We start from the raw sequence: 25,425 nt of genomic DNA, 5'->3' as shown, positions 1-25,425 counted from the left end.
ACTGTTTTGTTTTGTTTTTTTATATATATAAATTTTATGTAAATAACTGTCAGAAGTCACAGTGTCTGAAAACACTTTAACAAGGTTAAGATACTGAACAACTAGACAAAGCAAATTGAATTGAGTGTGTGATGTTTAATTTCCATGATGCTTTAATGGGGCTCTAAGCTACCATCATTTATTAGCTACATTAGCTTTGTAGCTACAGTGCAAAACTAAAGAAGCAAACTTCAGACACACATGACATACACGTCCTGGCTGACATTCAGAATTGGGGGAACTCTGTATACATTTCATTTCTGGCCGAGAAAGCTTTTACTGTCTTTTCTATTAACAGCAGATCGTACGATTAGAGTTCGTGCCTCCTGTTCTTCTTGAGTTCTTTGATCTTCTCTTGGCGAACTGTTTTCTCCTGCATGGTGGACATTTCCAGAAGTCTCTGGATGAACGACGCTGAAGCTCCCAACACTGGATCTGCATACGACTGATCTAAACACAAAGTAACACACACACCTGGTTAAGCAACGAGGCTCTATGTTCAACTCCAAATATCTGAGTGCACAACAGAGCAAGTATTACTCAGAATTACTCTATTATTCACAATGGACACATAATCTCTATAAACAAGGAAACAAGGGAAAAAGGGACCTGTAAAACAGGCACACTCAAAACTAAGGGAGACAGTGAATAAGTAAAGTATAGAGCTGTAAGCTAACGACACTAGAATGTACAGAAGAGCGGAAATTAGAGAACACCTGTAAACCAGAAACACTAGAAACAAGGGAATAAGGAAATAAGTGACATAGGGATACTGAAAACCAGAAGTGAATAAAACTAGGGAACACCTGCAAACCAGAAATAAGGGCTGAGAAAACTAGAACTAGGGAGCTTGGAAACTAGGGAAGAAATACATTAAGGAGCATCTGTAAATGAGAAACACTAGAAAAACAAGTGAAGAAGGAAACAAGAGACCTACAAATTAGAGACAATGGAAACTGAGGAACAGCTGCAGACTAAAAACACTAAAAAACAAAAAAAGGGAGTGATGAATCTAAGGACTGGTAAACTACTCTGAAAAAAGGAAATATATGGTGCATACATAAGATGTAACAAGAGAACACATACAGCTTACATAAGCTTACATATAACATATAGTTTACATAAAAAATATAAAATTTATCAGCAAAAATTTGTTTAAACAAGGTTCTAATTACTGATTTGATCTATATAGAGTGGCTATGATCAATCTGCATAGTATTAATGTGTTCAAATTACACTATAAAATCTCTCAAGGATGTTGGCGCTGATGGAAAGAAATAACTACAGTATTAAATTAACTTAGCTGACTCGTATGCAGCCCAATAACAAAGTGGTAATGTCGCTGCCTCACAATACCAGTAACCTGGGTTTGATCCTGAGCTCTGGCGAAAGCTTGATTTTTTTTTTCAGGGTTTGAAAATACATGATCAAATCATCTTGGATATACAAAAACAAAATGTGTTAATGCAGCTCAATTCATTTACATGGAACTGATGTACGCATGACTCAAATAAATTCACCAAGCAGAGTATGCATGTAGTAACTAATGCCCTGAAAAAGAAGAACGAGAGAAATTAGGGAACACCCATAACTATTAAAAACCTGCTGTGATAAAATCTTATGATTATTTTGATTTGAAAAACATACGCCAGCAGATGTCTGGCATCATTTCAATTTCAAATGGCTTTGAAATGTACACTATGTGAAAAATGATTCACTTACCAGTGGTGGTTAATTTAAGAGCGGAGAGATTACACACTCTGCTCTTTATCCTCCTGCACAAACACACACACACACACCCACAGGCTGACATGTGAAATATTAAACCACTTGACTAAGGAGTTTATTTATACTGCTTTGTTTTTGATGTGTGTTACTCACGTGTTTTTGGAGATTCTGCGTGCGCTGATGGGTGCCGCTGTAATCGATACCGGACCTGACGATACAGCATTAAGTCTGCACCCGTCTACTGAGCTGAGATCAAAACACAGAGCGCATCCATGGGACGCATCGATACTGGCATCAGGTATCAGTCTGGTACCGTGCTCATTTAATCACGCTCGTAAAGAATGTTCGGATCCCGACATCCGATACGACGTGATACTACGTGAAGTAAATGCTGTGTATGCTGACGTGCTAATAACCAGACAACACAAAATGACAGCGATCTGGATGTATTTCATGGTTCATGATCAAAGCAAAGCAGAAATCATCAGGAGGAGAAACTACAGCATCTTCTTACAATACAAAGATTCCTGATTAAAACTCCCTGAGGCATTTAAACAGTAATTATTTAATAGAGAGCGCAAGGGCAGTCGGCCTGAGTGTGCAGCGAGCGCGGTCTTTAAAAATGAGTGCAACGTGCCATGAATTGCACACACACAACTGTATTTGTGAGTCTGCGCCAGTGAAGCGAGCATGCACATGAGAGTACTTCAGTTCTGCGAGCACTGAGCAGTGAGACACACCAGGGTCTACACTTTGTTTTGTGAGTCAGCGTGCAATTGCGCTCATTTTTAAAGTCTACGCTCACTGATGCTGCTCTGCGCACTCCAGTCAGCTGCCCTTGCTCTCTCGAGTAAAAATACCATCGCAACAGCATAACATCTCAGACATAAAACTCAGCACAAAGCGCTCATTACTAGCAGCAGCCAGCATAAACACAGCTAAATAAAATGCTCCATGACGCCCCTGATTCGTATTGATGCCCCGATTCAGTATTGACGATCGACAAAGAACATCTACTTGTACTTGTTCTCAGTCTAAAAAATGGCATCGAAGCCATTATTATAATACTCACACTAAAGTACAGGACTCTGTAACTGTGAAAGGCGACTCCTTCCTGTTTACACTGCATGCTGGATTGGGAACTGGAGGTAAAAGAATTGAATGTTTGAAGAACAGATCTTCATCTGTTTGGGGAGATAAGCAGGTCATAACCAGTCATAATCAATTACAATTATTCCCATCACAATAGATATTTAAGTAATCAATCAACTGATTTATCTATCTATCTATCTACAGACGTGTGACAAATTAAAGGAAAAACTGACTCTGAGTTTGTGTGAGATGAAGAAATAAACACACCTTTTGAATGCTGATGAGTGTTGGAGAAAATCCCGTTTTCCCATCTCGGATCAAACAGAAAATGTCGCCCAAAGCCATGACACTGAGTGTTTTCTGAGCTCAAACTCAGCACGGGTGCATGAATGTCTCCTGGGACACAAGAAAGTACACAAGGGCATGAATTAGTCCAATATGTAATAACCACCCTAAACTATTATAACATCCCGATTTGAATCAGGAACTCAGATTGATGTGTTGAAATGCTGGACTGATTCAAGATATACCACACTCTCATCAAATCTAAACAAACTTGACATTATCGCTGACTAGCTAAATATAGAGAACTAATGAAGAGAGTGCATAAAGACAGAACTGCGTTCTCGATCAGCCTGAGGAAGACATAATGGAGCCTCAAGTTGGTAAAACAGACCTCTGAAAAGTTCCTGTCACATAAACCCTGACTTGCACCAATTACAACCTCTTAGATACTAAAAAAAACTCTTTTTTTTTTTCAACAAAGGGATGGTTGTAAAAGGAAATGGAAGGAAGATGCACGACCAAATGCACTGACCAGTCATGTTTGCTGCTAATGAGCTGCCATTTTAGAGCAAGAGAAACCCCCAGGGGCGGGACATTTACGACCTAGAGAGTATTTAATTGGACAAACACAAAACTAGCACATGATGAGTCATAAAAAGAATGTATAATATTCCCAGAAGTGACAAACTACAAATTAAAATCTCCAAAACAAATCTTATTTCGCTTCTATAGATATTCTAGATCTAGTTGCCGATAACACTAAAGGACAGATACAGAAGCAGCGAAACACCAGTTTTGTTTTCCAGAGCTCTAAACCTGTGCTGAGGGGACACGGTGGCTTAGGGGCTCGCACCATTGCCTCGTATCTTTGGGGTTGGGGGTTTGAATCCCGCTTCCGCCCTGCGTGTGCCGAGTTTGCATGTGCTTCGGGGGTTTCCTCCCCCAGGCAAAAGACATGCACTGTAGGTTGACTGGCATCTCTAAACTGTCTGTAGAGTGTGAATGGGTGTGTGATTGCGCCCTGCGATGGGTTGGCACCCTGACCAAGGTGTCCCCTGCCTTGGGAGAGGCTCCAGGTTACCCTGTGACCCTGTGTAGGATAAGCGGTATGGAAAATGGATGGCGCTGAGCTGAATGAGGCAGTAAGAGTTATTTCATAATTAGCAGACTAGATGCATTGTGTGTAACTATTTTTTATTTTTTAACAATTTATAGCCTGAGTTTCCTCTATAATTAAAATCAGACTAATTTAAACAAGGTTCATAATAAAGGTTCGTTGAAATATCTATGTATTGATGATGCTGAAGTATTTTAGTCTGGTAATAGCCTTCATAGTTAGTGATGTAAATAACAGCCTCGTCATAACGCTGTAATAAACACAAGGCTACATTAGGAGTAGCATTAGCGTTAGCGTTAGCATGTCCAACCCTGAAGCTCGCTCTCTCCTCCTCTGAGTTACTGTACTCACTTCTGAGGCTGTTCGGCTGCTGTTTTTTCGACGAAATAACATTAAATTTTACTCCTTCAGCCGTGTCCTCGACGGGTAATAATGTAAAACAGGAAAGTTTGCTGTTAGTAATGTTTTTCCGAAGGTACTGTGCGCCGTATGGGTTTTTATTGCAGTCTCTCTCAGGGGTCTGTGACGCTCTACTGACTGCTTCTCTCAGTTTAGGAGAAAAAAGTGGTCGCATTTCAGTCACTGATATTCTCTTAGCCTGATATTTTGACATTAAAACATCTAAATCTGTATTCCCAATCGCTCGGAAAGTCAATTTTGACCTTAATTTGATCATTATTTAACTTAGCTAAATAGTACCGTTACATAAATTATCCTCACGGGAAAGCGTTTTCTGTCACCTCATTTTGAGTATACGCTGCTATAGTTACCGCATCCCATAATAAGTACACTTACGCGTTACTATAGTACCGGTGGCCGGATGCCAGCAAATTCTTCACCTGGGTACGCATGCGCAGTTTTACTGGAGCAACGTATTAGTTAAAGAAAGAAAGAAAGAAAGAAGGAAGGAAGAAAAGAAAGAAAGGTGTCTATACAGTATAGCAATTATTTTCTTCGCATACAGGTTATTTTGGCATAGTGGAGTAGAAGAATAACAGTTATTAAATGTAAATTTATTTATAAATGTAAAAAAGAGTGCAGTATCACCGTCGACCACAAGATGGCGCTCCCACACAGTCAGAATTTTAACTCCAGCTCAATGGGACAGTTCTTACTGAAGGATTCTAAACTTTTTGAATCGTATAAACATATCTTTTCCTAGATTTATTAAAGAGCATTTTGATTCAGATTTACATTAGGCTTATTTATGGTAGTCTTAAACGTGATTGAGCTCTAAATTGGGAAACTGCTTCTTAGAAGAAACACTTTAGTGAGACTGTCAGTGAGGTTTATAATTATAACAATTAAATAATAACTGTAGTAAGTAATGTAGCTGAAAGTGATCACTATTGTCATCACACATTTTAAAACATGATATTAAATGCATTTATATGTTAGTTCTTCTTAGTTTTATCTTTGGTTGCTTTGTAAATAAATGTCCTTAAGATCACTCTGTTTGGAGTGCAATTCTACGTGATAAATATAATTAAAGTCTTGTGTTTATGAAGTATTTTTGACAGACCCTGACCCCAATCAGCCTTGTATTGGACCAGAGGAGTTTAATATGCTTTCGAAGCGGATAAACCAAACCTTGATGTGCGAGATGAATAAGATAAGCCGTCACAAATCACAGTGTTACGAGATCATTACGTCTCAGATTTATGTGCGCGCTGAATCTTTCCAGTCAGGCACTGACGCGGCCAGCCCGCAGGGGGTCCTCGCCGCAGCTCTGGGCGGGTTTAAATGGGGCTCGCGCGCATGATGTAGCGAACAGCAGCTGGAACTGGCGCTCCGTGGCTCACGCGCGCGCGCACACTCACACTCACACACATACAAACACGCGCACACGCACGCGCACACCGCCGCGAGACAGGCAGCTATCGCACCTAACACACCGGACCGCTCAGCGCGAGACTCCGCAGGTTCAGGAGTTTATTCGATTTAAAACGATTTGACTCGGCTTTTATCTGTTTCTGAAAAGAAAAGGTTTTATTTTATTTTTTATTGTTCTGGGGTTAAAGCTAGTTTTCTCGTCAGTTAGTCTGAAGTTCTCAGAGACCGGAATGTTTAAACCGAACTAACAGATCCGTCTCATTAGCTATTGGTGCTAATTCGTTTGTTTTTTTTAAAAAAACAAACCAAGAAATATATTAATATTTACTTTAATTTGTTTTCTGGTTAATTTATGTTAGAATTTAATACCGAATTATTATTTTAATTAGGTTCCACTGACAGCTATAGATTTAGTTATATTAATTTTTTTAATGAAAGAAAGAGCTGTTTAGGATCATTTGTATATTTTGAGTGTTTTATATAGTCGTTAAATTCGGTTTATTTATGCTAGACTTGAAACGTTTTGTCATTTAGAGCAGGTTTTATATTTACTGTGTGTATAAACCCCGTGCAGTAGTGTGTTGTGTGCTGAGGGTCTGAGTGTACAGTGATGATGCTCGGCTTGGTGCTGGAGTTCTTGCTCGTGCTGATGAAGGTCATGTGGGCGATCGCGCTCGCGGCGCTCCGCTGGGTCGCGCGGCCCCGCGAGAAGAGCGTGGCGGGCCAGGTGTGCGTGATCACGGGCGCGGGCGGTCAGCTGGGCCGCCTGTTCGCGCTGGAGTTCGCGCGCCGCCGCGCTGTGCTCGTGCTGTGGGACATCAACAGCCAGAGCAACGAGGAGACCGCAGAGCTCGTGAGACAGATCTACCGGGAACAGGAGACGCACGCGGACAGAGAGGGTAAACAAAAAAAAAGAAAAAAACCCACAGGGTGTGTGCATGTGCGTGTGCGTGCTATAATTATGTTCTGTAACTAGCTTGTAACCTGATGCACATTAACACTTGGATGAGAGGATGAGACTGTTGCAGTTGTAGGATCACTAAATGCTTCCTGTTTAGAGATGTTCATGTAATCAGATCAGTAATACACTGTAGGGCTGTAACAGTTTAAAGTTTTCACGGTATGATAAGCTTGTCTTAAAATATCACGGTGTCACGGTGGTATCACGGTATCAATTAACTATTTAAACCAGGGGTGAAGTCCTCTAATTGTTTATATATCTTAGGAACGCTTTCTCTAAAAAATCTCATTACATTGTCAGTATTTATCACATTATCCTAAGCTGAATGCGATGAAGAAGCGTTGCAGTGTGCAGCACTGCTGAGCCAAAAACAGATAGATATTTCATTTAGTTTTGGTCAGCAGCACCATGATGGTGGGGCTTTCAGTGCACTGAGACTTGACATGGACCGATCATACACCGTGACTTACTGTGAATCCATCACACGGTAACAACTCTACTACTCTGTGATATTCAACACACACCTTAACGTCATTGTGGATGCCTTCAGATATCGTCATTCAGGAAGATCACCATCACTGACACAACATTGCATTAATATTATAAACCATGCGAAAATGTAATCTTCAAGCGTGCCTGTTTGAGAGAAAGTAACTAATGTATAATTTGTTGACTGGTGTGTGTGTGTGTGTGTGTGTGTGTGTGTGTGTCGAGCAGGCGGTGTGGAGGAGGTGCAGCCGTTCAAGCCGCAGGTCTACACATATGTGTGTGACGTGGGGAAGCGCGAGAGCGTGTACACAACGGCGGAGCGTGTGAGACGCGAGGTGGGCGATGTGGACCTGCTGATCAACAATGCGGGCGTGGTCTCTGGGCAGCACCTGCTGGAGTGTCCAGACGAGCTCATCGAGAGGACCATGGTGGTCAACTGCCACGCACACTTCTGGGTGAGTCATACTGCATCTGCGTGATCGGTTTCATCCCAAACCACATCGTATTAAAAATACGTCTCGAACCAGGGGGCCGTAGTTCATGATCGTGTGTGTTTAGAGAAAAGTGTGATGCAGAGAGTTACTCCTCTTCAAAGGGGTAGATGATGGAAACACATAACCAGTCCCACTTCTTTTAACACTTCGGCTTTACATTTGGTTGGAAATAGAGCTGCGGTTTCAGTGTTACTGTTTATTACGTAGTCTCTGACCCGTTGTGAGTCACATCTCGTTCCTTTTATTTGTGGTATTTGTGCTTACCTCTTGAAAGCATGTTTGCCTTTTGTTGCACACAGACCAAACGGCTGAACCTAATACCCTTTGTCCATTTGCAAAAGAGCAAAGACGATCCCTCTCGCGGCCACATCACAGAGAGAACAAAATGTCGACAGACAACTGAGCATTTCTTGGCGCACATAGCCTCTCTCCATCACCGTTTGCTCCTATTAAGCAACTTTAACGTGTCTCATGAGCCATGATGTATAAAAGTGAGTTATACATATGCACGTACGGCTTCCTCAGTGTTGAGATAATAATATTAAGCAAAGTATTCATGACACTCGTATTATTCATCATCACGCGGCCCTATGTGTGCATGAATACACTTATGCTTTTTTTCTCTGTCTTTCTTATCAACATCCACACCTGCTTATCTGCAGCTTAAAAGAGTAAGAGTAGGTTTATTTTGCAGTGAGATGCACCTTAACTGTTTTAGGTCAGGAGTTTTTGGTTCTACACATATGATTAATACTATCAAGATTATGTCACGTAGCCTTTTTCCACCAGCAAGGTTCTGGTGCTCATGTAAAAATCCTACACAATAGTGTTTAGTTTTAAAACGCCCACATCTGATAACGTAATCGTTTCGCTCTTTTGCTGCCTTCCTGCACAAGCACTATGTAGAAGAGATAGTTCCATTACGTTGCATTAATCAAATAGCATTAAGCCCTTTGTTTGGAGCCAAAAGCATATTTATAACAAGGCTGGATGTACAGGGTGTGTGATGGGTGTTTATTTGTGCATTTTTTTTTTTTGTCTCAGACGTCCTCTGTGTCCTGTTCGGGAGGAGGCCGCCCAGGTCTCTCTTTGTTGTGGATATTAGGTGGTGCACTATTTATCTATTACGGTATTGTTCTGTTTGGGACATGGCCCATGACTTTAGGTGTAAACGTTGTGGTGTGGATTAAGGCCAGAATGGAAACAGCATTTGGAATAAATGATGACATAAAACAGTGCGCCATTTATGTAATTGGCATAGTACCATATTAAACAGTACGTGTGACATCTGTGTGATTGGTTATTCATAGTACTGTGTGATTGGCTACGTCCCAAACTGCAAACGGTATGTCAAAATAGTGCACTGTGTGACTGGCCAAATCCCAAACCTAATAAAAACTCCCAGATTGCATAGCGTGTTAGGTGATTGTGTTGATTTTAATGTTTTTTTATCACCACATGCCTGTGAGGATGAAGTTCAGTAATCAGTGGAGAGTGAGCGCAGTGCAGCTCCGAGGGAACTCCATTCCCACTCTGTAGAGACACAAAAGGCTGGCCGTCTCACAGGAACTTTCCCCGCTTTGTTAATTAAAAGCCCACTGATGGGGCCATTTGGAGGTGGCTTTTTTTTCCCTCCCTAATTGAACTGGTGTCAGTAAACGAGTGTGCTTTCTCCCCCGCAGCGCCCTGTGGAGGGGGCAGTTTGTGCAGCACCATGCTGGGCTGCGCTCACACGTTCACAGGGAGGATCTGTTTGTTTATCGGCCTGACAGAGCTATTGATGGGCCAGTGGAGAGGAGTGTGAAGGTTCACAGAGTGGCAGACACACACACAAGTCTTTACACCTCTGCCAAGTGATCTGAATTAATTGAGTGATGTTGATTGCTTGTTACAATGACTGCTGTGGTTGTGCTTCCTGTTTTATTTAATGAGCTGTCTCAAATCACATACTGTTTTTTACTTCTAGTTTACAGCGAGTAACTCAAAGAAATGCAGTAGATCTGTGTCGTTTACTGATAGCAGTACAATTTTTGCACTAATCTCTCCCATTAAACACCTTTTATTTTGCTTGGCAACGTGATTATGGATGTCTGTGATGGCAATAGGAAGAGTTCCTATGTAGAGCCGCTTCAATACAGTTAATGCTAACGAACTGTAAAATGCTTAAATAGCGGGTCAATCCTTTTAGATTTCAAATTCAGTATTTGAGCATGGATTAGAAAGTTTGCTCATATTTTCTTAAGTACTGAAATGCTACATTTTAATATTGTTATTATTTTACTAAGCCTTTTTCGATAGGCCTTTTACGCACTAAATGAGGTGTCCATTGTCATTTTTCTTGGGAGCACAGACCCTGAGAGGATATTTTGCAATGAAGGAAAATGACAGATGAAATTATTTGAAAGGAATTAAAATGAAGAAATCACAGAGAGGAAGAAGGGCACTACACTGCAGACACAAATTAGGAACAAAAACGTTTATTGCAGACATTTTGAGTTTAGGCCAAAATCTGGTCAAATGATATGAACTATGGAACAGTAATTTGTCATTTCTGGTTAATCTGAGTCATTGTCTCCTCACAAAACGAATGTGATATCTCATTTTTTTAATGACCACAATAGTAATATGACTGTATAGCAGTCACTTTCATTCACACTTTTGTTCAGAATTTCAAAGATTCACTGACTGAGCTTATTTTTTTGTTGGTCAGTTGATGGGGGCTAAAAACATTTTCAGATTCTAAGTGCTGCGTGTGTGTAGTTTGGACCCTCATTAAGGTTCTGCTTGTGTTTTCTTAAGCACTTTATGTTGTGGTTGTGAGATGAAAGCTTTGTGTGATGAATGGAGACGTGAACAGGCCACAGTAGAGGATGTGGTTCGTTAATACCACAAAACCAGAAGTGCTTTCTCTCTGACACACACACACACACACACACACACACACACACATGCTTGTAGTGGTATTTAGTCACTACAAGTGTATAGGTTTTTTTTATAGTTTGTTAGATTTGGGTTTTTTGTGCTTTAATGGAACTTGCCATTTTTAAGTAACCATGTGAGCACTGCATTTGCTTAAAAATTACTACTGGCTCTTGGAGTAATTACAGATGCCTGACATTATTTAGGATTTCTACATTTAAGCAGAGAACGTTGGATTTAATAAAATCGAGTCTCTTGATAAATAGATACTTGATTTGATTGATCCTGTAAGATAAATTGCTTTGTTACAGCAGTTCCACAAAACACCGTGCACTAAAGAATATGAATATTAGACGGTGACAGAGAGTAGTTGATTAGGTATAGAGGTACAGTGTGTAAATAAATACATCAGGTGTACAGATCAGTAAATACAGGAACCAAATGCACAGTAACTGAAGATTCATTGTAATTCATTGTATTATATTTCACTTGTTTTAAGTCCGGAGTCCTAAAATGCCTTGTACAGTCTGATAGCAGTCAGCAGTCTGATAGCACTCAGGAGTCTGATAGCACTCAGGAGTCTGATAGCAGTCAGGAGTCTGGCAGCAGTCAGCAGCGCTCCTTACTACACTGTGGTTGGATCAGTGTGGTACTGAAGGAAATCCTTGAATCGAGGCACTGGCAGTGGTGGTTATCAATTTAGACACATTAATTATTTAATTAAAAACAGCTAACAGGAATAATTAATGAGAAATGTGTTGCACTACTTTGGATCGGAGAACTGAGAATGATTAACAAAACTTAACAAAGAACTGGAAAATTTGAACCTTGTAAAATGATGCTGTTATAACATTGGGCAATAAAGTACAAAGCAACACCAGTGATTCTTATATCTTATGTACAGTATTTCCATAAACAGCTATGCAGAGAGGGAGAAGCAACATGGCGACCTTACAGCGATGTGTATAGAATGATATCATCAGAGATCATCATCAAGTTTCCAATATGGAGATTAAAAGCAATCTGAGACCGATGTAGCGTTTCAGCCTGATATTGACCTGATACCAATACAAAGTGTCAGATCTGCTCATTCCTAGTTTTGGGTTTCAGTTCGTATCATCCTCAGTCTGAATAACGAGCCGCCTGGCTCTGCAGCTCACAGCCGCCGTGTTTGAAACAGCAAAGGCGAGACAAACCCGTTTCCAGATGGAGCTCGTCTTTACTACCTTATGGGAATGGAGCAAGAGCCAAAAGGAAGTGATGTCATTATGTGAGCGCCCTGAGGAGGCCCCCACACTCTTCACAGACTCTAAACGCAGCTGCACAGGAGAATCACAGCCAGCATACACACACACGCACACACACACACACACCAGAAAGAAAAGTGGTAAGAAAAGAATTGTGTGTGTGTTTTCCATCCATCTGGTTTTACGTGAATGTCCAATTTGTGCAGAAGAAAACCAGAACAAAAACAACGGATGTGAAAGGCTATGCTGTGCCCCAAACCGCATACTAACCTACTACATAGTACATCAAAATAGCACCTTAGCTGTGCTATTGGCCGTGTCCCAAACCGCATACTAACCTACTACATAGTACATCAAAATAGCACCTTAGCTGTGCTATTGGCCGTGTCCCAAACCGCATACTAACCTACTACATAGTACATCAAAATAGCACCTTAGCCGTGCTATTGGCCGTGTCCCAAACAACTATATGGACTGTCTCATGGTGCTGTAGAATTTTGGGATAGTGTTTCATACAGTAGTATGTAGAGCGTTACATTATTGCTTCACAAACACGTACATTTGTGCAGGTGAAGTTACTTGTATGAGCCATGAATTGTGGATAATGCAACCAGAGTGTAACAGAGAGTCAGTGTTGTATACCATGAAGAATTTTTAGGATGAATTTACCCAGAGAAAAGCATCATGGGAAATTGGGTGCTGTGTTAAGCTGGGCTGTAATGGCGAGCTGCTGTCTGACCCACTTCCATCACAATCGCTTATTGTTCGAGATTAGTTTGACGAGATGCCAAGCGACAGGAGCCAAATTCTCCAAGCGGCGCTCTCACTGAAAAAAGATCCGGCCAGGCAGAAGAGTCGCGCTCAGCGCTGTTCAGCTCCCGCACCTGTGTGTGTGTTTGTGTGTGTGTGCAGTATGGCTTAAAATGCTCACAGTGAAGTTCATTTGAGTGTGACTGTCAGGGTTGCCTGTTGTGGTTACCAGTACTTATTACTTCATTTTGTAGATAATTAGTCTGGGCTCGCTGTGGATTTTTTTTACCCCACAGCACTGTTATCGTTTCTATAGTAGCAGCTCATACACAGGGACTTGTATTCCAGACTCTCCACATAATTAGACTAATAATAAACAGATTAAAAAACATATTGTCATTTAACAAAGAGTAATGTGTAATTATGAAGGTGATGAGGGTTTTATTTTTGGGTTTCGGGTGTCAGAGGAGTTTTCAAGTTGTACTTTTTTTGTAACGTCAAGTTGTGCGTTTTTTTTTGTCTTATGAACTTAGTGAAAGAAAAAAATAGAGGCTGGTGAGGAAACAACTGTTTATAAGTAATTTAATGTAAGTGATAACGAACTTACTTGTCTAGTAGATGTTCCACATTTAATGTAACTATAAACTGTTAAAAAGCATGAAGTGTCATATATCAGTAAATAAAAATATTTAAATTGTTGGTTCCTTGCTGTGGTATAAGAGGAATAAACCACTTCAGGATGTGCTGTTATAGGAAACTGATCCATGCTGGTAACACACCACCCCATCACCCCAGTCAAACACTTTCAAACTGTTAAACTCCTGAGAGATTTTTACAGTTTTACATTTCTTTCCTCATTACACACCCAACATTTCTTTTTACAATATGCTTTTCAGCACAGTTTTAATATCTAAGGACAGAACAAGCACCTGTGTTTTTGATGTTCTGCACACACAACACTGTTAGCAAAGATGCACCAGGAACCAGGATCACTGCACTTCTAGTTATTCATTCATTCGTCTCCTGTAACAGTTTTATCTTGGTCAGGGTTTCAGTGGATCCGTAGCCTATCCCGGGAATTGCTTAATTTGGCTTTATTAGACTTCTCTTTGTCTCTCACAAATGTTGCACACAGCCTGTTTTTTCTACAGCAAACTTATTCTTACCTTTATATATAGAGAGCAGCTGATAGATGACTAATAGATATCTGAGGGAGGGAAAGTGTGTGTGTGTGTGTGTGTGTGTGTGTGTGTGTTAGTTAAACTAAAGAAATTCCAGTAAGTTGTGAGATTGATGTTTTTAAAGGCTGTGTGAGCTCGTACCATCCCAAACACGTTTATAAACACTGACATCACTGAAGCGCTTGCTCTGCTCTTCTTCACTCCACTGCTCTCTGCCTCCATAAATCCACTGACTGCACGGCTCCAGCCAACACACCGTAAACTGATTTTTAATGCTTTCTGTCAGCGCTGTGCAGGCTCGCCTTGGCTATTCCCACTAACTGAGTGTGTACCTCTTGAAAGATTTTGAGCTCTGTGAGATTTGATTGCGATTTATTTTCAAATCATTGTGTATGTGATAATTTAGTTGCAATGAAAACGAAGTGTTTTTTATTACTGTGGAAGTTCATGTTAACTATGAATTCCTTAAAACCGGAAAGTGATTTGGGTTATTTTAAAAATATACTGAATGCCAAAAAATATTTATTTAAAGATATTTCAATCAACTAATACTGCTACAGACCTCCTAACTAGGCTTAATTCAATTTCAGGTCACAAACTATAATGCAATATTACTGACCTTTATCACAAAATGTTGACCACTTTTCAAATCAAACACACAAGCTAACAGAGTCACAGTGTTCTGTACATTTTTGTACTAGCTCTGCACACTTGTTTGCAAATATATGTCAGTGTGACCAGTGGACTAATGGTGTCAGTCACTGCGAGAAGGTCTTACCTTATTTGTTCAATTCCAGGTCAAATTCAAAGTAAAGGCCGATATCCACCACCTGTCACACTAACTGAAACTAAATGAATTTTGATTGCTAGTTTTTGCATGAGGTGAAACTTTTTCAGTGTCTAGAATTGACTTCAAAGCTTTGAGGTTTCCAATTCCTCGAATCAGGGAAGGGACTCATTTTGGGATTGACTCCCAGCACTTTCAGTGTGAACCGAATGCAGGATGGCGACTTGTTGACTTGACAGAAATATATTACGTAATGTACGTTAAGAAAATTAAACAATGTTAACATAGAAACATTTGTCAATAGAAAAAAAATGATTGAACTACTTACAAGCTAGTTGATTCAGATAGCTTTGCGTGAAGTTGTGTGAAGTGATGTAGTGCATCCCACACCATGCTTCATAAATACACACCAACTAATTGATAATGGAATTCATTACCAACTATTTTTATTAGCAAATTTTATTGATTTTGTAAATCGGATCTTGCAGCGTTACACTGAAATACCATTCATTTCACTGATTTGAAATTTCTGGCATTTTTCCATGGAGGAAAACTTGATAGTGACGCCCTCGCATATAGTGACGCGGAGTGACCTTTCACTTCACTACACAGCTACACACATGCAAATCATGCACAGAGTACACAAAGTATGAACAACAATGTTTAAAATTTTTAGGTGTAGGTATACAAGGTATAAAAATACAATAAATCTTTGCCAAAGTTATAGTGTAAATCCAAATTATTTTAAGGAAATAGCATAAGGAGACTGAAAAATAAATAAATAATGGCACTTTTTCAATTTAGTTTACACCAGAGACATCCTTTTGTCTGTTTTTATAGATAACAGGGTCACATAGATACTGTGTCAGAAACCTCAAAAAAAAAAATTTATGGAAAGCATGTGACTGATTGGCACGCAGTCAACACTAAAACATACTTATGTTACTACGTCAGTTAGCGCTACTTTAGACTAGTAGCACTAGTGCAGAACTACAGACGTTTCACACAGCAGTGTGCATATGGTGTAAAGAGCACATCTTGGTAATTTCCATTTTGACGGAACTGTCACTTTAAGTGTTCATAAAGGGGAATGTCCTTCTAAAGACATAGCTTGGATGTTTGCCTGCGTGTGTGTGTGAGAGAGAGAGAGGGAGACTGAGCTATGCTGTGAGAGGGCGGTGAATGAGAGTTGCTCTCTTGGCTGAAACGTTATCCTGCAAATGGGATTGGTGTGTGTTTGTGTGTGTGTTTGTGTGTGTGTGTTTTTGTGTGTGGAAAGAGGAAACGCTGGACAAACCAGAATGTTTCTTTCACTCATGTTTCATTTCCAAGTTAAACCCCGCTAATACGTGTCGAGGTTGTTTTCCACATACGTGTAAATGAATCTCTCGGGTGCGTGCGAGAGCAGAGCGGTCACTAACGGTCGTCACTCTCTCACTCCCTCCGTAGGGCGAGTATTGTTTAGACTCGGTGAATTATTATAAGAGGGAGGGCAGAAAAACACGCGGGGATCAAAGCACTTTGGCAGAGATGAAGAATGCAAGGAGAATAACCCCATCTAATAATCCCCCCTCCATCTTCCTCCCCCCTTCCCCTCATCTTTCTGCCCCCACAACCACCCCCTCTTGTCCTCTTTCAGACCACCAAGGCTTTCCTTCCCAGGATGTTGGAGATGAATCACGGCCACATTGTGACGGTCGCCAGCTCACTGGGCCTCTTCAGCACGGCAGGGGTCGAGGTCAGTGCGCACACACACACACACACACACACACAGAATACAACACAGCAGCTAATAATAATGAAGGGGTTTACACAGGATCAGTAGGTTCATCTTCAATCAGACTTTTTTTTTATACTTATAATGCGAGAGGGCTTCATATAGAAGTATGTTTACATTTCGGCACTACAGCTGTCTCGTTTTCTGTCTTACTCTCTGTTTCTCTTTCTGTGTGCACTCAAGGCGAGAATTATACTGATTAATTTTATTTATGTCTATACATCTTCTGTCTGTTCATCTCCGACTTTCTCTTTGACTCCCTTGTGTCGGTCCTTCATCTCATCTTTTTTCTGTCTCTCACATATTGTCACTTTCTATCTCTGCTTTAATGTTCCTCTGTCTTTCTCTCTGTTTCCTTATTTCTGTCATTTTCTATCTTTCAGTCTTCTTTTTTTCTTTCTTGGTCATATTGTCTTTCTCTCTGTTTCAGTGTTTCTGTATTTCTGTCTCCTGCTCTCTTCCTCTTTCTCCCTGCATCTTTGCATCGATCTTCTTTTCATATTCTTTCTTTGTCTGTGATTCAGTGCCCATCTTTCTCTTCTTTCTGTTTTTCTGTCTCCCACTCTTCTTTCTGTCTCTTTCCACCTGTCGCTTTTTCTGTCTCACTTTTATTCTTTTTCAATCTCCATTTTTATGTATTTCTGTCTTCCGCTTTCTCCCTGTATCTTTCCATCTTATTTTTTCCTGTTTCTCTAATATTCTTTCTTTCTTTTTGTGTTTCAGTGTCCCTCTCTGTATTTCTGTCTCCCTATCTCTTCCTCTTTCTCACTGTCTGTCTTTGCCTCAGGGGTATTTGGGCCTCACTGTATAGAACCGACACACACACACACACACACACACACACACACACACACACACACACACACACACACACAGACATACAGTAAGCTGTTTGTCTACACTATGAAAGCTTCCTATTCTGTCGTGTACATTCATGAGCTGTCCTTTCATTCATTCATTCATTCATGCTCTGATCCTCCTCTCCACTTTCCCTGCGCTGTCGCCGATTCATGCCGAGCGGGTTACGCTGTGTTAATGAAAAGGCCTGGCTGTGTTAATGTGTGCTGGTGTGTTCAGCTCCTCAGCTCTGCAGCTTGGTGTTGGTTTTCCTCTCCTTCAGGGAAGCTCTGCTCCTTTGTTGCGTTTTTACACTCAGCTTCTTTTTTCCTACTTCAAAGGCAGTGTTTTATTGTTTTTTATGGCCCAGCATTAATGCAGTGACTCAGAGCTGCCGTCGATCTGTGTGTGTGTGTGTGTGTGTGGACACACTCCAGGCCCTTTATCCCCCGTGTGTTTATCTACACGCATCTGTGTTTGGCCGAGCTGCTTTCTGAAGAGCAAACCACATCAAAACCGTCCCTGCGGCCGTGCACAGCGAAGAATGCTAATGAAACTGTACACGTCTCGTCGTGTCATCACACACACACATACACACAGCCCATTCAGTGCTGTACACTTTTTTTTGGGACACAGCCCATTATTGTGTAAAGAGATGTGATAAAGGGGGATGGAAATAAAGTGGAAATTGGAATTACTGATGACTTGGCTATGTCCCAAATTGCAAGCTATCTGTGTGCTCAGCTACACAAACTGCATACCAGTGCACCTTTTATGGCAAAATGTAGGAAGCATGGTGGAGTACAATAGTGTGAGGTTTGGCACACAACCATGTCAAACTGAAAACACTTCGCTCAGCTAAACAGAAGGTGGCTAGTTGGCTAACTAGCTAAACATTTAGCATCTCGTCCAAAACCTGCACTGAAACAGTGTAGCAACACACTACATAGTAACCTGTGGCGTTACTGCTTTGACATACTGACTAGGACACTAGTGCTGGGTTTGTTTGTTGTTGGGTTTTTTTAAGGTTTTTATGTTTGTTTAATTCACAATGGCAGGATTACTGCGCGAGCAAGTTCGGAGCCATCGGCTTCCATGAGTCACTCAGCCACGAGATCAAGGCTTCAGAGAAAGACGGCATCAAGATGACGCTGGTGTGTCCGTATCTGGTGGACACAGGCATGTTCAGAGGCTGCAGGATACGGTAAATATCCAAACTGCGTTGCTCTGCAAGCCGACAGTATTGCAATAATAAACATTTAGAAGGAGATTATTTTAATATAGAACAAAACACAATTTATATTGTTTGAAATTGCTACAAATCTGAATGTTAACAGTGTAGTGTAGAGTTGATTCTGCTAGCAGGAAGTGACCTACTGTTTTATTAACCTGATGCTGTAGCATTGAACTAACTGAACCCCAGCCTCACCCATGATTGGTTAGATGATAGGTCAAGTATTTTCAATGAGCTATCAAATGCAAGCCAAAAGCAAGGCATAATAATGTACTGCTGTTTGTGTAAAAGTTGGAACTTCCATCTGCTGTCTCCATCTGCAGTGGTAAGCACTATTCAGAGCTAAACACTTGGCATAACACTCGAAATCTGAGGGTGAAGTAATGACATTAACATTACCATAACAATACCAGCAGTGCTTACAGTCTTATGGCATTTGCTGGAAACGAGACGTCATTAACATTCGCATGTATTCTGTGAAAGGATTTGTCAATAATTAACTATTGACTTATAAATTGTCAAACAGTTTGAGTGGCTAAAGGTCATGGGTCAGAACGAGCACAGATTTTCTTTAATGGGGCTCTCACATCACCTCCTCTGTCCTCTCCTGTCTCTCTCTTAGTAAGGAGATCGAGCCATTCCTGCCCCCGCTGAAGCCCGAGTTCTGTGTGAAGCAGGCAATGAAGGCCATCCTGACCGACCAGCCCATGATCTGTACGCCACGCATCGTCTACATGGTCAACTTCATGAAGAGGTGAGCATGTGACTGCACAGAAGCTTATGCTAACATTGTCCTCTGGCCAAAAAGGCAGAAAATAGCTGTGTGTATATTGTATAATCAGTTATACCATATAGACTGTTGTAATTCTATCATTAGCAAGGCTATAAGCGAGGTAATTAGTATTGCTGTTAATGAGCCTCATTTATCAAAACCAAACCAAACGTCAAATTCTAGCCAGATTTACACAAAGTTTGGGTAACATTAAATTTCTTCGTACTCACGTGTGTGCAATGATAAATGCCAATCACCTATAAAGTACCAAGCGTGTTCATGGCACAGATTTACAGTTAGTGACTCAAAACAAAACAAGAACACTGTACGCCAATTCTTCCAGTAATGCAGCTCAGCCAACTGCAACGTGTCGGCTACCAGACACGCACTAACTCTTCCTCCATCTGTAAGGTTCCATTATTTTTGTCCTAATAGAATGGCTAGTCTTATTTCTCTTAATTTCTGGATTTGTTTTGGATTGATTTCTTTCAAGTCATTGCAGTAACTCAGGCTACTTACAAGATTTGAAGCTGATCAATCGAGGTTCATGTTATACATAAATTTACATAAACTTGTGAGCTCTCATAGGATAAAAATTTTCTGAATTTTCATGAATACCACATTTGTTGTGTAAATACAAAATCATAACATTCTTTCTCATTCCTTTTAGCATCTTGCCATTCGAGGCCATTGTGTGTATGTACCGGTTCCTGGGTGCGGACAAGTGCATGTATCCATTCCTGGCTCAGAGGAAAGAGGCCATGAACAACAACGAGGCGAAAAACGGGATCTAAACAACTCGCTTCATGAAACAACGAGAGGATACGACCACTGAGAGAGAGAGAGAGAGAGAGAGAGAGAGAGAGAGAGAGACTGAGTTTAGACTGGTGCACTTGCATTGAGCAGATGCAAACGTTTACCATATTGTTCCTCTGGAACTAAGAGCGCTGTGGACTACGCTGAGGATTTCCTCTTTGTGTTTGTCTTTCGTTTAGTTCGTTTGAAAGCAAAGCGAGCTTCTATATACCGCGTCAATAGGTCTGAAATCATACGTGAGGTATTCAGTAATTATTTACATCATGTAGTCACCAGCATTATCTAGCGTCTTTGCGAAATATACAGTATGTTACTGTACGGGCAGTAAGAAACCCCCTTTGTCACTTTGTGTTTTGTAGACATGCACTGTAATTACGTAATTTCTCTACACTGCCATTATTGTTGTGATTAGCCAAAACCGCTGCACCACCTCAATTCCCGGAGCAACGCTTCATCTCTTGGACGCATGGATTAAACTCAGACGCACACAGCTGAGGCCTGTGGGGAGGTCTGAGAACGTATTGGCCCTTTAGCGTCCATCGCAATAGCACAGACTGTAATTCGTCACTTTGTGGCTGCTGATGCAAATATTCCTGTATATATATATGTGTGTTATTTTATTTTTCTCCTCACAAAATATTCAGACAACAGCAGACTGATCTTCCAAATTCATCCTTCAGTAACATGGCAATGTAGAGGTTGTGAAAATACAACCCAGTCATTGAAATGTTTCTAAAGCTGGGTGTTAATGTTATTATAGCAAGAATTAATGCTAACAGTGAGGGCATTAATGTTATCACCAGCAATGCTAATCAGTAATCAATAATGTTAATGTCACTGATGTCATTTATTTTCATGATCATTGCTGGAAATTCTTTCAGAGACTTAAATGTGTCATGCAATTAACTGTAGGTCAAATGTCATTTATTCAGCAAGCTCCTTCTTAATTATGGAAAAACAAAGAACGCAGCTGCGTTTTACTGATTTGTTGATCTTTTAAAAAATTTTTAGGCAGGATGAGGTGTGTGTCTATGTTTTATTTGTAAAAAAAAAAATCAGTATATATTTTTAATCACTGAAAATGTAAAAGAAGCAACATGGACTGAAATGTGTCTACGTTATCATTTCATCTGAACTGAATGAAATGTGTCAAAACATTGGTTTGTACATGTATTCCGCATCTCTGTCATATATTTCCACTTCAAACAGATGTGACTCGTAATTTGATGATCGGGATTCGGATACTCTGTATGTCTACGAAAAGAATCATTGATGGATTTGATGTACATTCCAGTAGGTGCCGTTTGTTCACAGTGACGAGCCTGAAGTCGCTACCTCTTCATGTTTGCCGTTTGTTGACAGTATGCCGTTTATTTGATGCCTCTTTTTGTAACTTTCATAAGGAGCTGCACGCCGTGCGGATCCGATGTTTAGTGTCTCTGCCTAACTTAAATTAATAAACTGATTTAGATTGTGTTTATTGTCAATTCACAATCATTCAGAATGTCTCAAAAGACCATGTGGTGTGAAAATACCATTTATTACACTGAACCCTGAGGAACAAGGGACATAAACATATATTACTTCCAGCTCTGTGTTACAAATAGTGTCGCTAATTTACACTCATTTGTTAAACCGAGTTGCAGACATTTCTGTGTGAAACCTGATGTACACTTGCCATGCATTATGGGTAATAGACATGGCCACCATGAATAATACTGTATAGGACCTCAAAATACCCACTAACAAGATGTCTCATTAAAACGGATTTTATTTGTTCTAGTGTTTGGTCCAGACCCTTAAAATGGCCTAATTAGAACACCAAGTAGAGAGGTTTCACTAAAGAAGCAGCACACACAGAGAGATTAGAAATGCCAGTCCCTTTAACGAGGATTTTAGGTTTCTGACGCGTGACTAATTGAATGGACAGAAGGTCTGAGGGGAGATTAAGACTTAACACACAGAAAAGAAGAGGGGAAAAAAATCAGGAAAGCTGAACTGGCAGCCAAATCCTCCCCCGAACCCCCCAAGAAAAAAAAAAAAGGGAGACACGGCTTGCTGAGGACACAGAACATTCCAGAATTCAGCACTGAAATAGGTAAAATTATTAAATGGTGGAACACAGAGATGGCATCAGATGCCTAGACACTAAAAAAATCTAGTTAGTTTTGCTGTTTTGTTGAGGTTTCTTTACTGTTTGTAGACCAGTAGGGCAGTTTGTTTAGTCTCTGTATGTGAGAATGGTACTGTTATTCCTCGTACTACTTCTCACTGCCTTTTCTAAGATGAGCACAGCCAATAATAATAATAATAATAATAATAATAATAATAATAATAATAATCCTTAACATTCAAGCTCCATTCAGCTTTGTGTATCTCCATTGTACAGATAAACTATGCCATTGTACAGGCCAAAAGTATGTGGACACCCCTCCTAATTATTGACTTCAGGTGTGTGAGCCAAACCCATTACTAACACATGCACAAAATCAAGCACATAGTCACAGCCCAACACAAAGCCCTGACCTCAGCCCCACTGAACACCACTGAGATGAGCTGGAACGTCGACTGCGAGCCAGGCTTCCTCATCCAACATCAGTGCCTGACCTCACTCATGCTCTTGTGACTGAACGCGCACAAATTCCCTGAAACACACTATCGGAACGTTGTTCAATTAGAATTCCAGCTGCCAATGTGTGTAGCATAATGGACATTACAGCAGCCAACCAATCAGCAGCTTCGCTTAAACTCACACTAAGTGGAAGTGCACAACAGAATCGTAGCACACTCATTAAAATCCTACCACACACTCTTTAGAATCCTAAAACACACTCATTAGAATACTAACACACTGTCATTAAAATTCTAACACACTTACTAGAATCCTAACACACACATTAGAATTCTAACACACACATTAGAATTCTAACACACACTGAACAGAATTGTAACACAAACTGAACAGAATTGTAACACACTGAATAGAATTGTAACACACTGAATAGAACTCTAACACACACTGAATAGAACTTTAACACACTCTCCTTAGAATTCTAACACACTCAGAATTGTAACACACACGCATTAGAATTTAAACACATTAGAATTCTAACACGGATGCAGAATTCTGACACACACTCAATACAATTCTTACACAGTCACTAAAATTCTAACACACTCAACAGTGTTCGATCACGCTCATCTACCTGAAGCCGTTCCAGATCCACAAAACTGATCAGTGCATCTTGTGGTAGTTTAACTTACAGCTCCACTTACATTCTTCAGAAACGTCACCTGCGTGGCAACAGTAACCAGGTGTGGGAGGAGCTTGGAATCTGTTCCTATTAGGAAGTGAAATTTAAAATAAACGTTAAAGACGGCACTGACGCTGATAATCAACATGGTGTTAACGTACTGTCGTCGGACTTCACCCAGCAGGTTTTCAGATTCCTGATCAATGATGGAGGATCAGGTGTACGCTGAAGTGTGTTAAGGTGGAGAGTGTTAGCACAGCACCATCTGCTCCAGCAAAAGGCTCGTTCACTTTAGTCAACACCAAGTGTGGGTAAAAAAAACACAAACACTTGCTACTACACAAAAACGTGCTACTACAAGGTGCTAATGGTATTCCTGCATTTACATTCTTACATTTGACACCTCATTTCACTTGGAATTACATACACTTGGAATTCATTTCATGGAATTACATATACAACGGTATAAAAAATGAGCTACAATTACATATAAAATAGCTAAAAATGATTTTAGATTTGTCATATTTTATTGTTATTTTATTTTAATTGATTTTTAGCTTAAATTAAATTTAGTTTAAATTTAGCTAAATCTCTGCTCTGTGCCTGATAATGACATGAGATTTTTATTGGAAATGTTGTGCTTCTGTTCCCAAAACTAACAATACATTTAAATATTTTCTTAAAATCTCTACATTTTTCACCTCCTAGCCATTTTACGTTTTTAACTCAGAAGTGATCCATCCAGAGCCGAGCAGCTGAGGATTAAGGGCCTACAGTAAAGAAAAAAAATATGAGGGGTAAAAGTAACCCCTGATAAGTAGATAAATAGATTTGGTACAAATGCATATGAACATCTCTCAGATCTCCTATAAAAAGCTCTTACTGGTGTAATAAAAGATATATAAATAGATAAATAAGAAACAAGTTATGGAAGTTATTTCCTTCTTGCTAACAGGATCTCATTGTACCATCTTATGTTTTGACATAAACACTCACCGTCCCCCGAACACCTGAACATTCAGGCAATTATCCAACCAGCCAAACGTGGCATCAGTACGATGCAAAAAGCATGCAGATGCAGGTCAAGAGCTTCAGTTCATGTTCACATCAAACATCAGAATGTGATCAGTGACGTTGTCCATGGCATGGTTATCGGTGCCAGACAGGCTGGTTTAAGTATTTCAGAAAATGCTGATCTCCTGGGATTTTTACGCGGAACAGTCTCTAGAGTTTACACAGAAAGACATGCAGTGAGTAGCAGTTCTGCAGGCGGAAACACCCTGTTGATGAGAGGTCAGAGGAGAATGCCCAGACTGGTTGGAGTTTATTGGAAGACTATGGTAAATCAAACAACCACTCTTTACAACCGTGGTGAGCAGAAAAGCAGCTCAGAATGGGCTACAGCAGCAGAAGACCACATCAGGTTCCACTCCTGTCAGTAGCCACAGACTCACTGAACCTGGACAGATGAAGGCTGGAGAAAGACCAGGTGAGCTTCCAATCTTCAGCTGAGGTCAGCTGAGGAGAAAAGACACTAAAATCTCACTTTCTACTTTTCCATGACTTCACTTAAATTCCCAGGGGGTTTAATCAGTTTCCTAATTTCCGAGGTTTTCCAATGAAACTAAAAAAAACTAAAACTGAAATGGGCAGTGTTTAAAATTTGAGTGAGTGATTTCCCAGAAGAGTATCGCCAATTACTCAGCTGTAATTATTCGGTACTTTATAAAATTTGTATATAGCAATAATTAAACCAATCTTCAATTTATTAAAATGTGGTTTTTTTTATGGTTAAAACCTTTTGGGGGATTTT

At 40.3% G+C, this 25,425-nt stretch overlaps 2 protein-coding genes across 4 annotated transcripts; one reads left to right on the top strand and one right to left on the bottom strand.

Moving 5' to 3' along the window:
* Positions 1–129: 129 nt before the first annotated feature.
* On the bottom strand, positions 130–5,249 carry si:ch211-171b20.3 (uncharacterized). 3 transcript variants are annotated; one of them, XM_053228174.1, is made up of 6 exons: positions 4,613–5,234; positions 3,127–3,255; positions 2,840–2,951; positions 1,921–2,013; positions 1,762–1,814; positions 130–489 (listed from the first exon to the last, which is right to left on the bottom strand). In XM_053228174.1, the coding sequence occupies exons 1-6, from the start codon at positions 4,935–4,937 to the stop codon at positions 350–352; spliced, it is 852 nt and encodes a 283-aa protein (XP_053084149.1). In that variant the 5' UTR covers positions 4,938–5,234; the 3' UTR covers positions 130–349. The 3 variants fall into 3 exon arrangements, with proteins under 3 accessions (XP_053084149.1, XP_053084151.1, XP_053084150.1); XM_053228176.1 differs by lacking the exon at positions 4,613–5,234 and adding an exon at positions 3,677–3,954; XM_053228175.1 differs by lacking the exons at positions 130–489; positions 1,762–1,814; positions 1,921–2,013 and adding an exon at positions 2,026–2,175 and having other exon boundaries at positions 4,613–5,249.
* A 761-nt stretch (positions 5,250–6,010) lies between these two features.
* rdh10a (retinol dehydrogenase 10a) lies at positions 6,011–21,834 on the top strand. Its single transcript, XM_026938192.3, has 6 exons — positions 6,011–6,993; positions 7,773–7,999; positions 16,562–16,660; positions 18,595–18,740; positions 19,393–19,524; positions 20,213–21,834. Exons 1-6 carry the CDS (start codon positions 6,705–6,707, stop codon positions 20,334–20,336), a joined length of 1,017 nt encoding a protein of 338 aa, XP_026793993.3. The 5' UTR covers positions 6,011–6,704; the 3' UTR covers positions 20,337–21,834.
* The last annotated feature ends 3,591 nt before the right edge of the window (positions 21,835–25,425 follow it).

This window comes from Pangasianodon hypophthalmus, chromosome 22 (genome assembly GCF_027358585.1).
Source record: "Pangasianodon hypophthalmus isolate fPanHyp1 chromosome 22, fPanHyp1.pri, whole genome shotgun sequence".
NCBI classification, from domain to species: Eukaryota; Metazoa; Chordata; class Actinopteri; order Siluriformes; family Pangasiidae; genus Pangasianodon; species Pangasianodon hypophthalmus.
The sequence above is the reverse complement of the archived record's forward strand: the minus strand, read 5'-3'. Positions and strand labels throughout refer to the sequence as shown.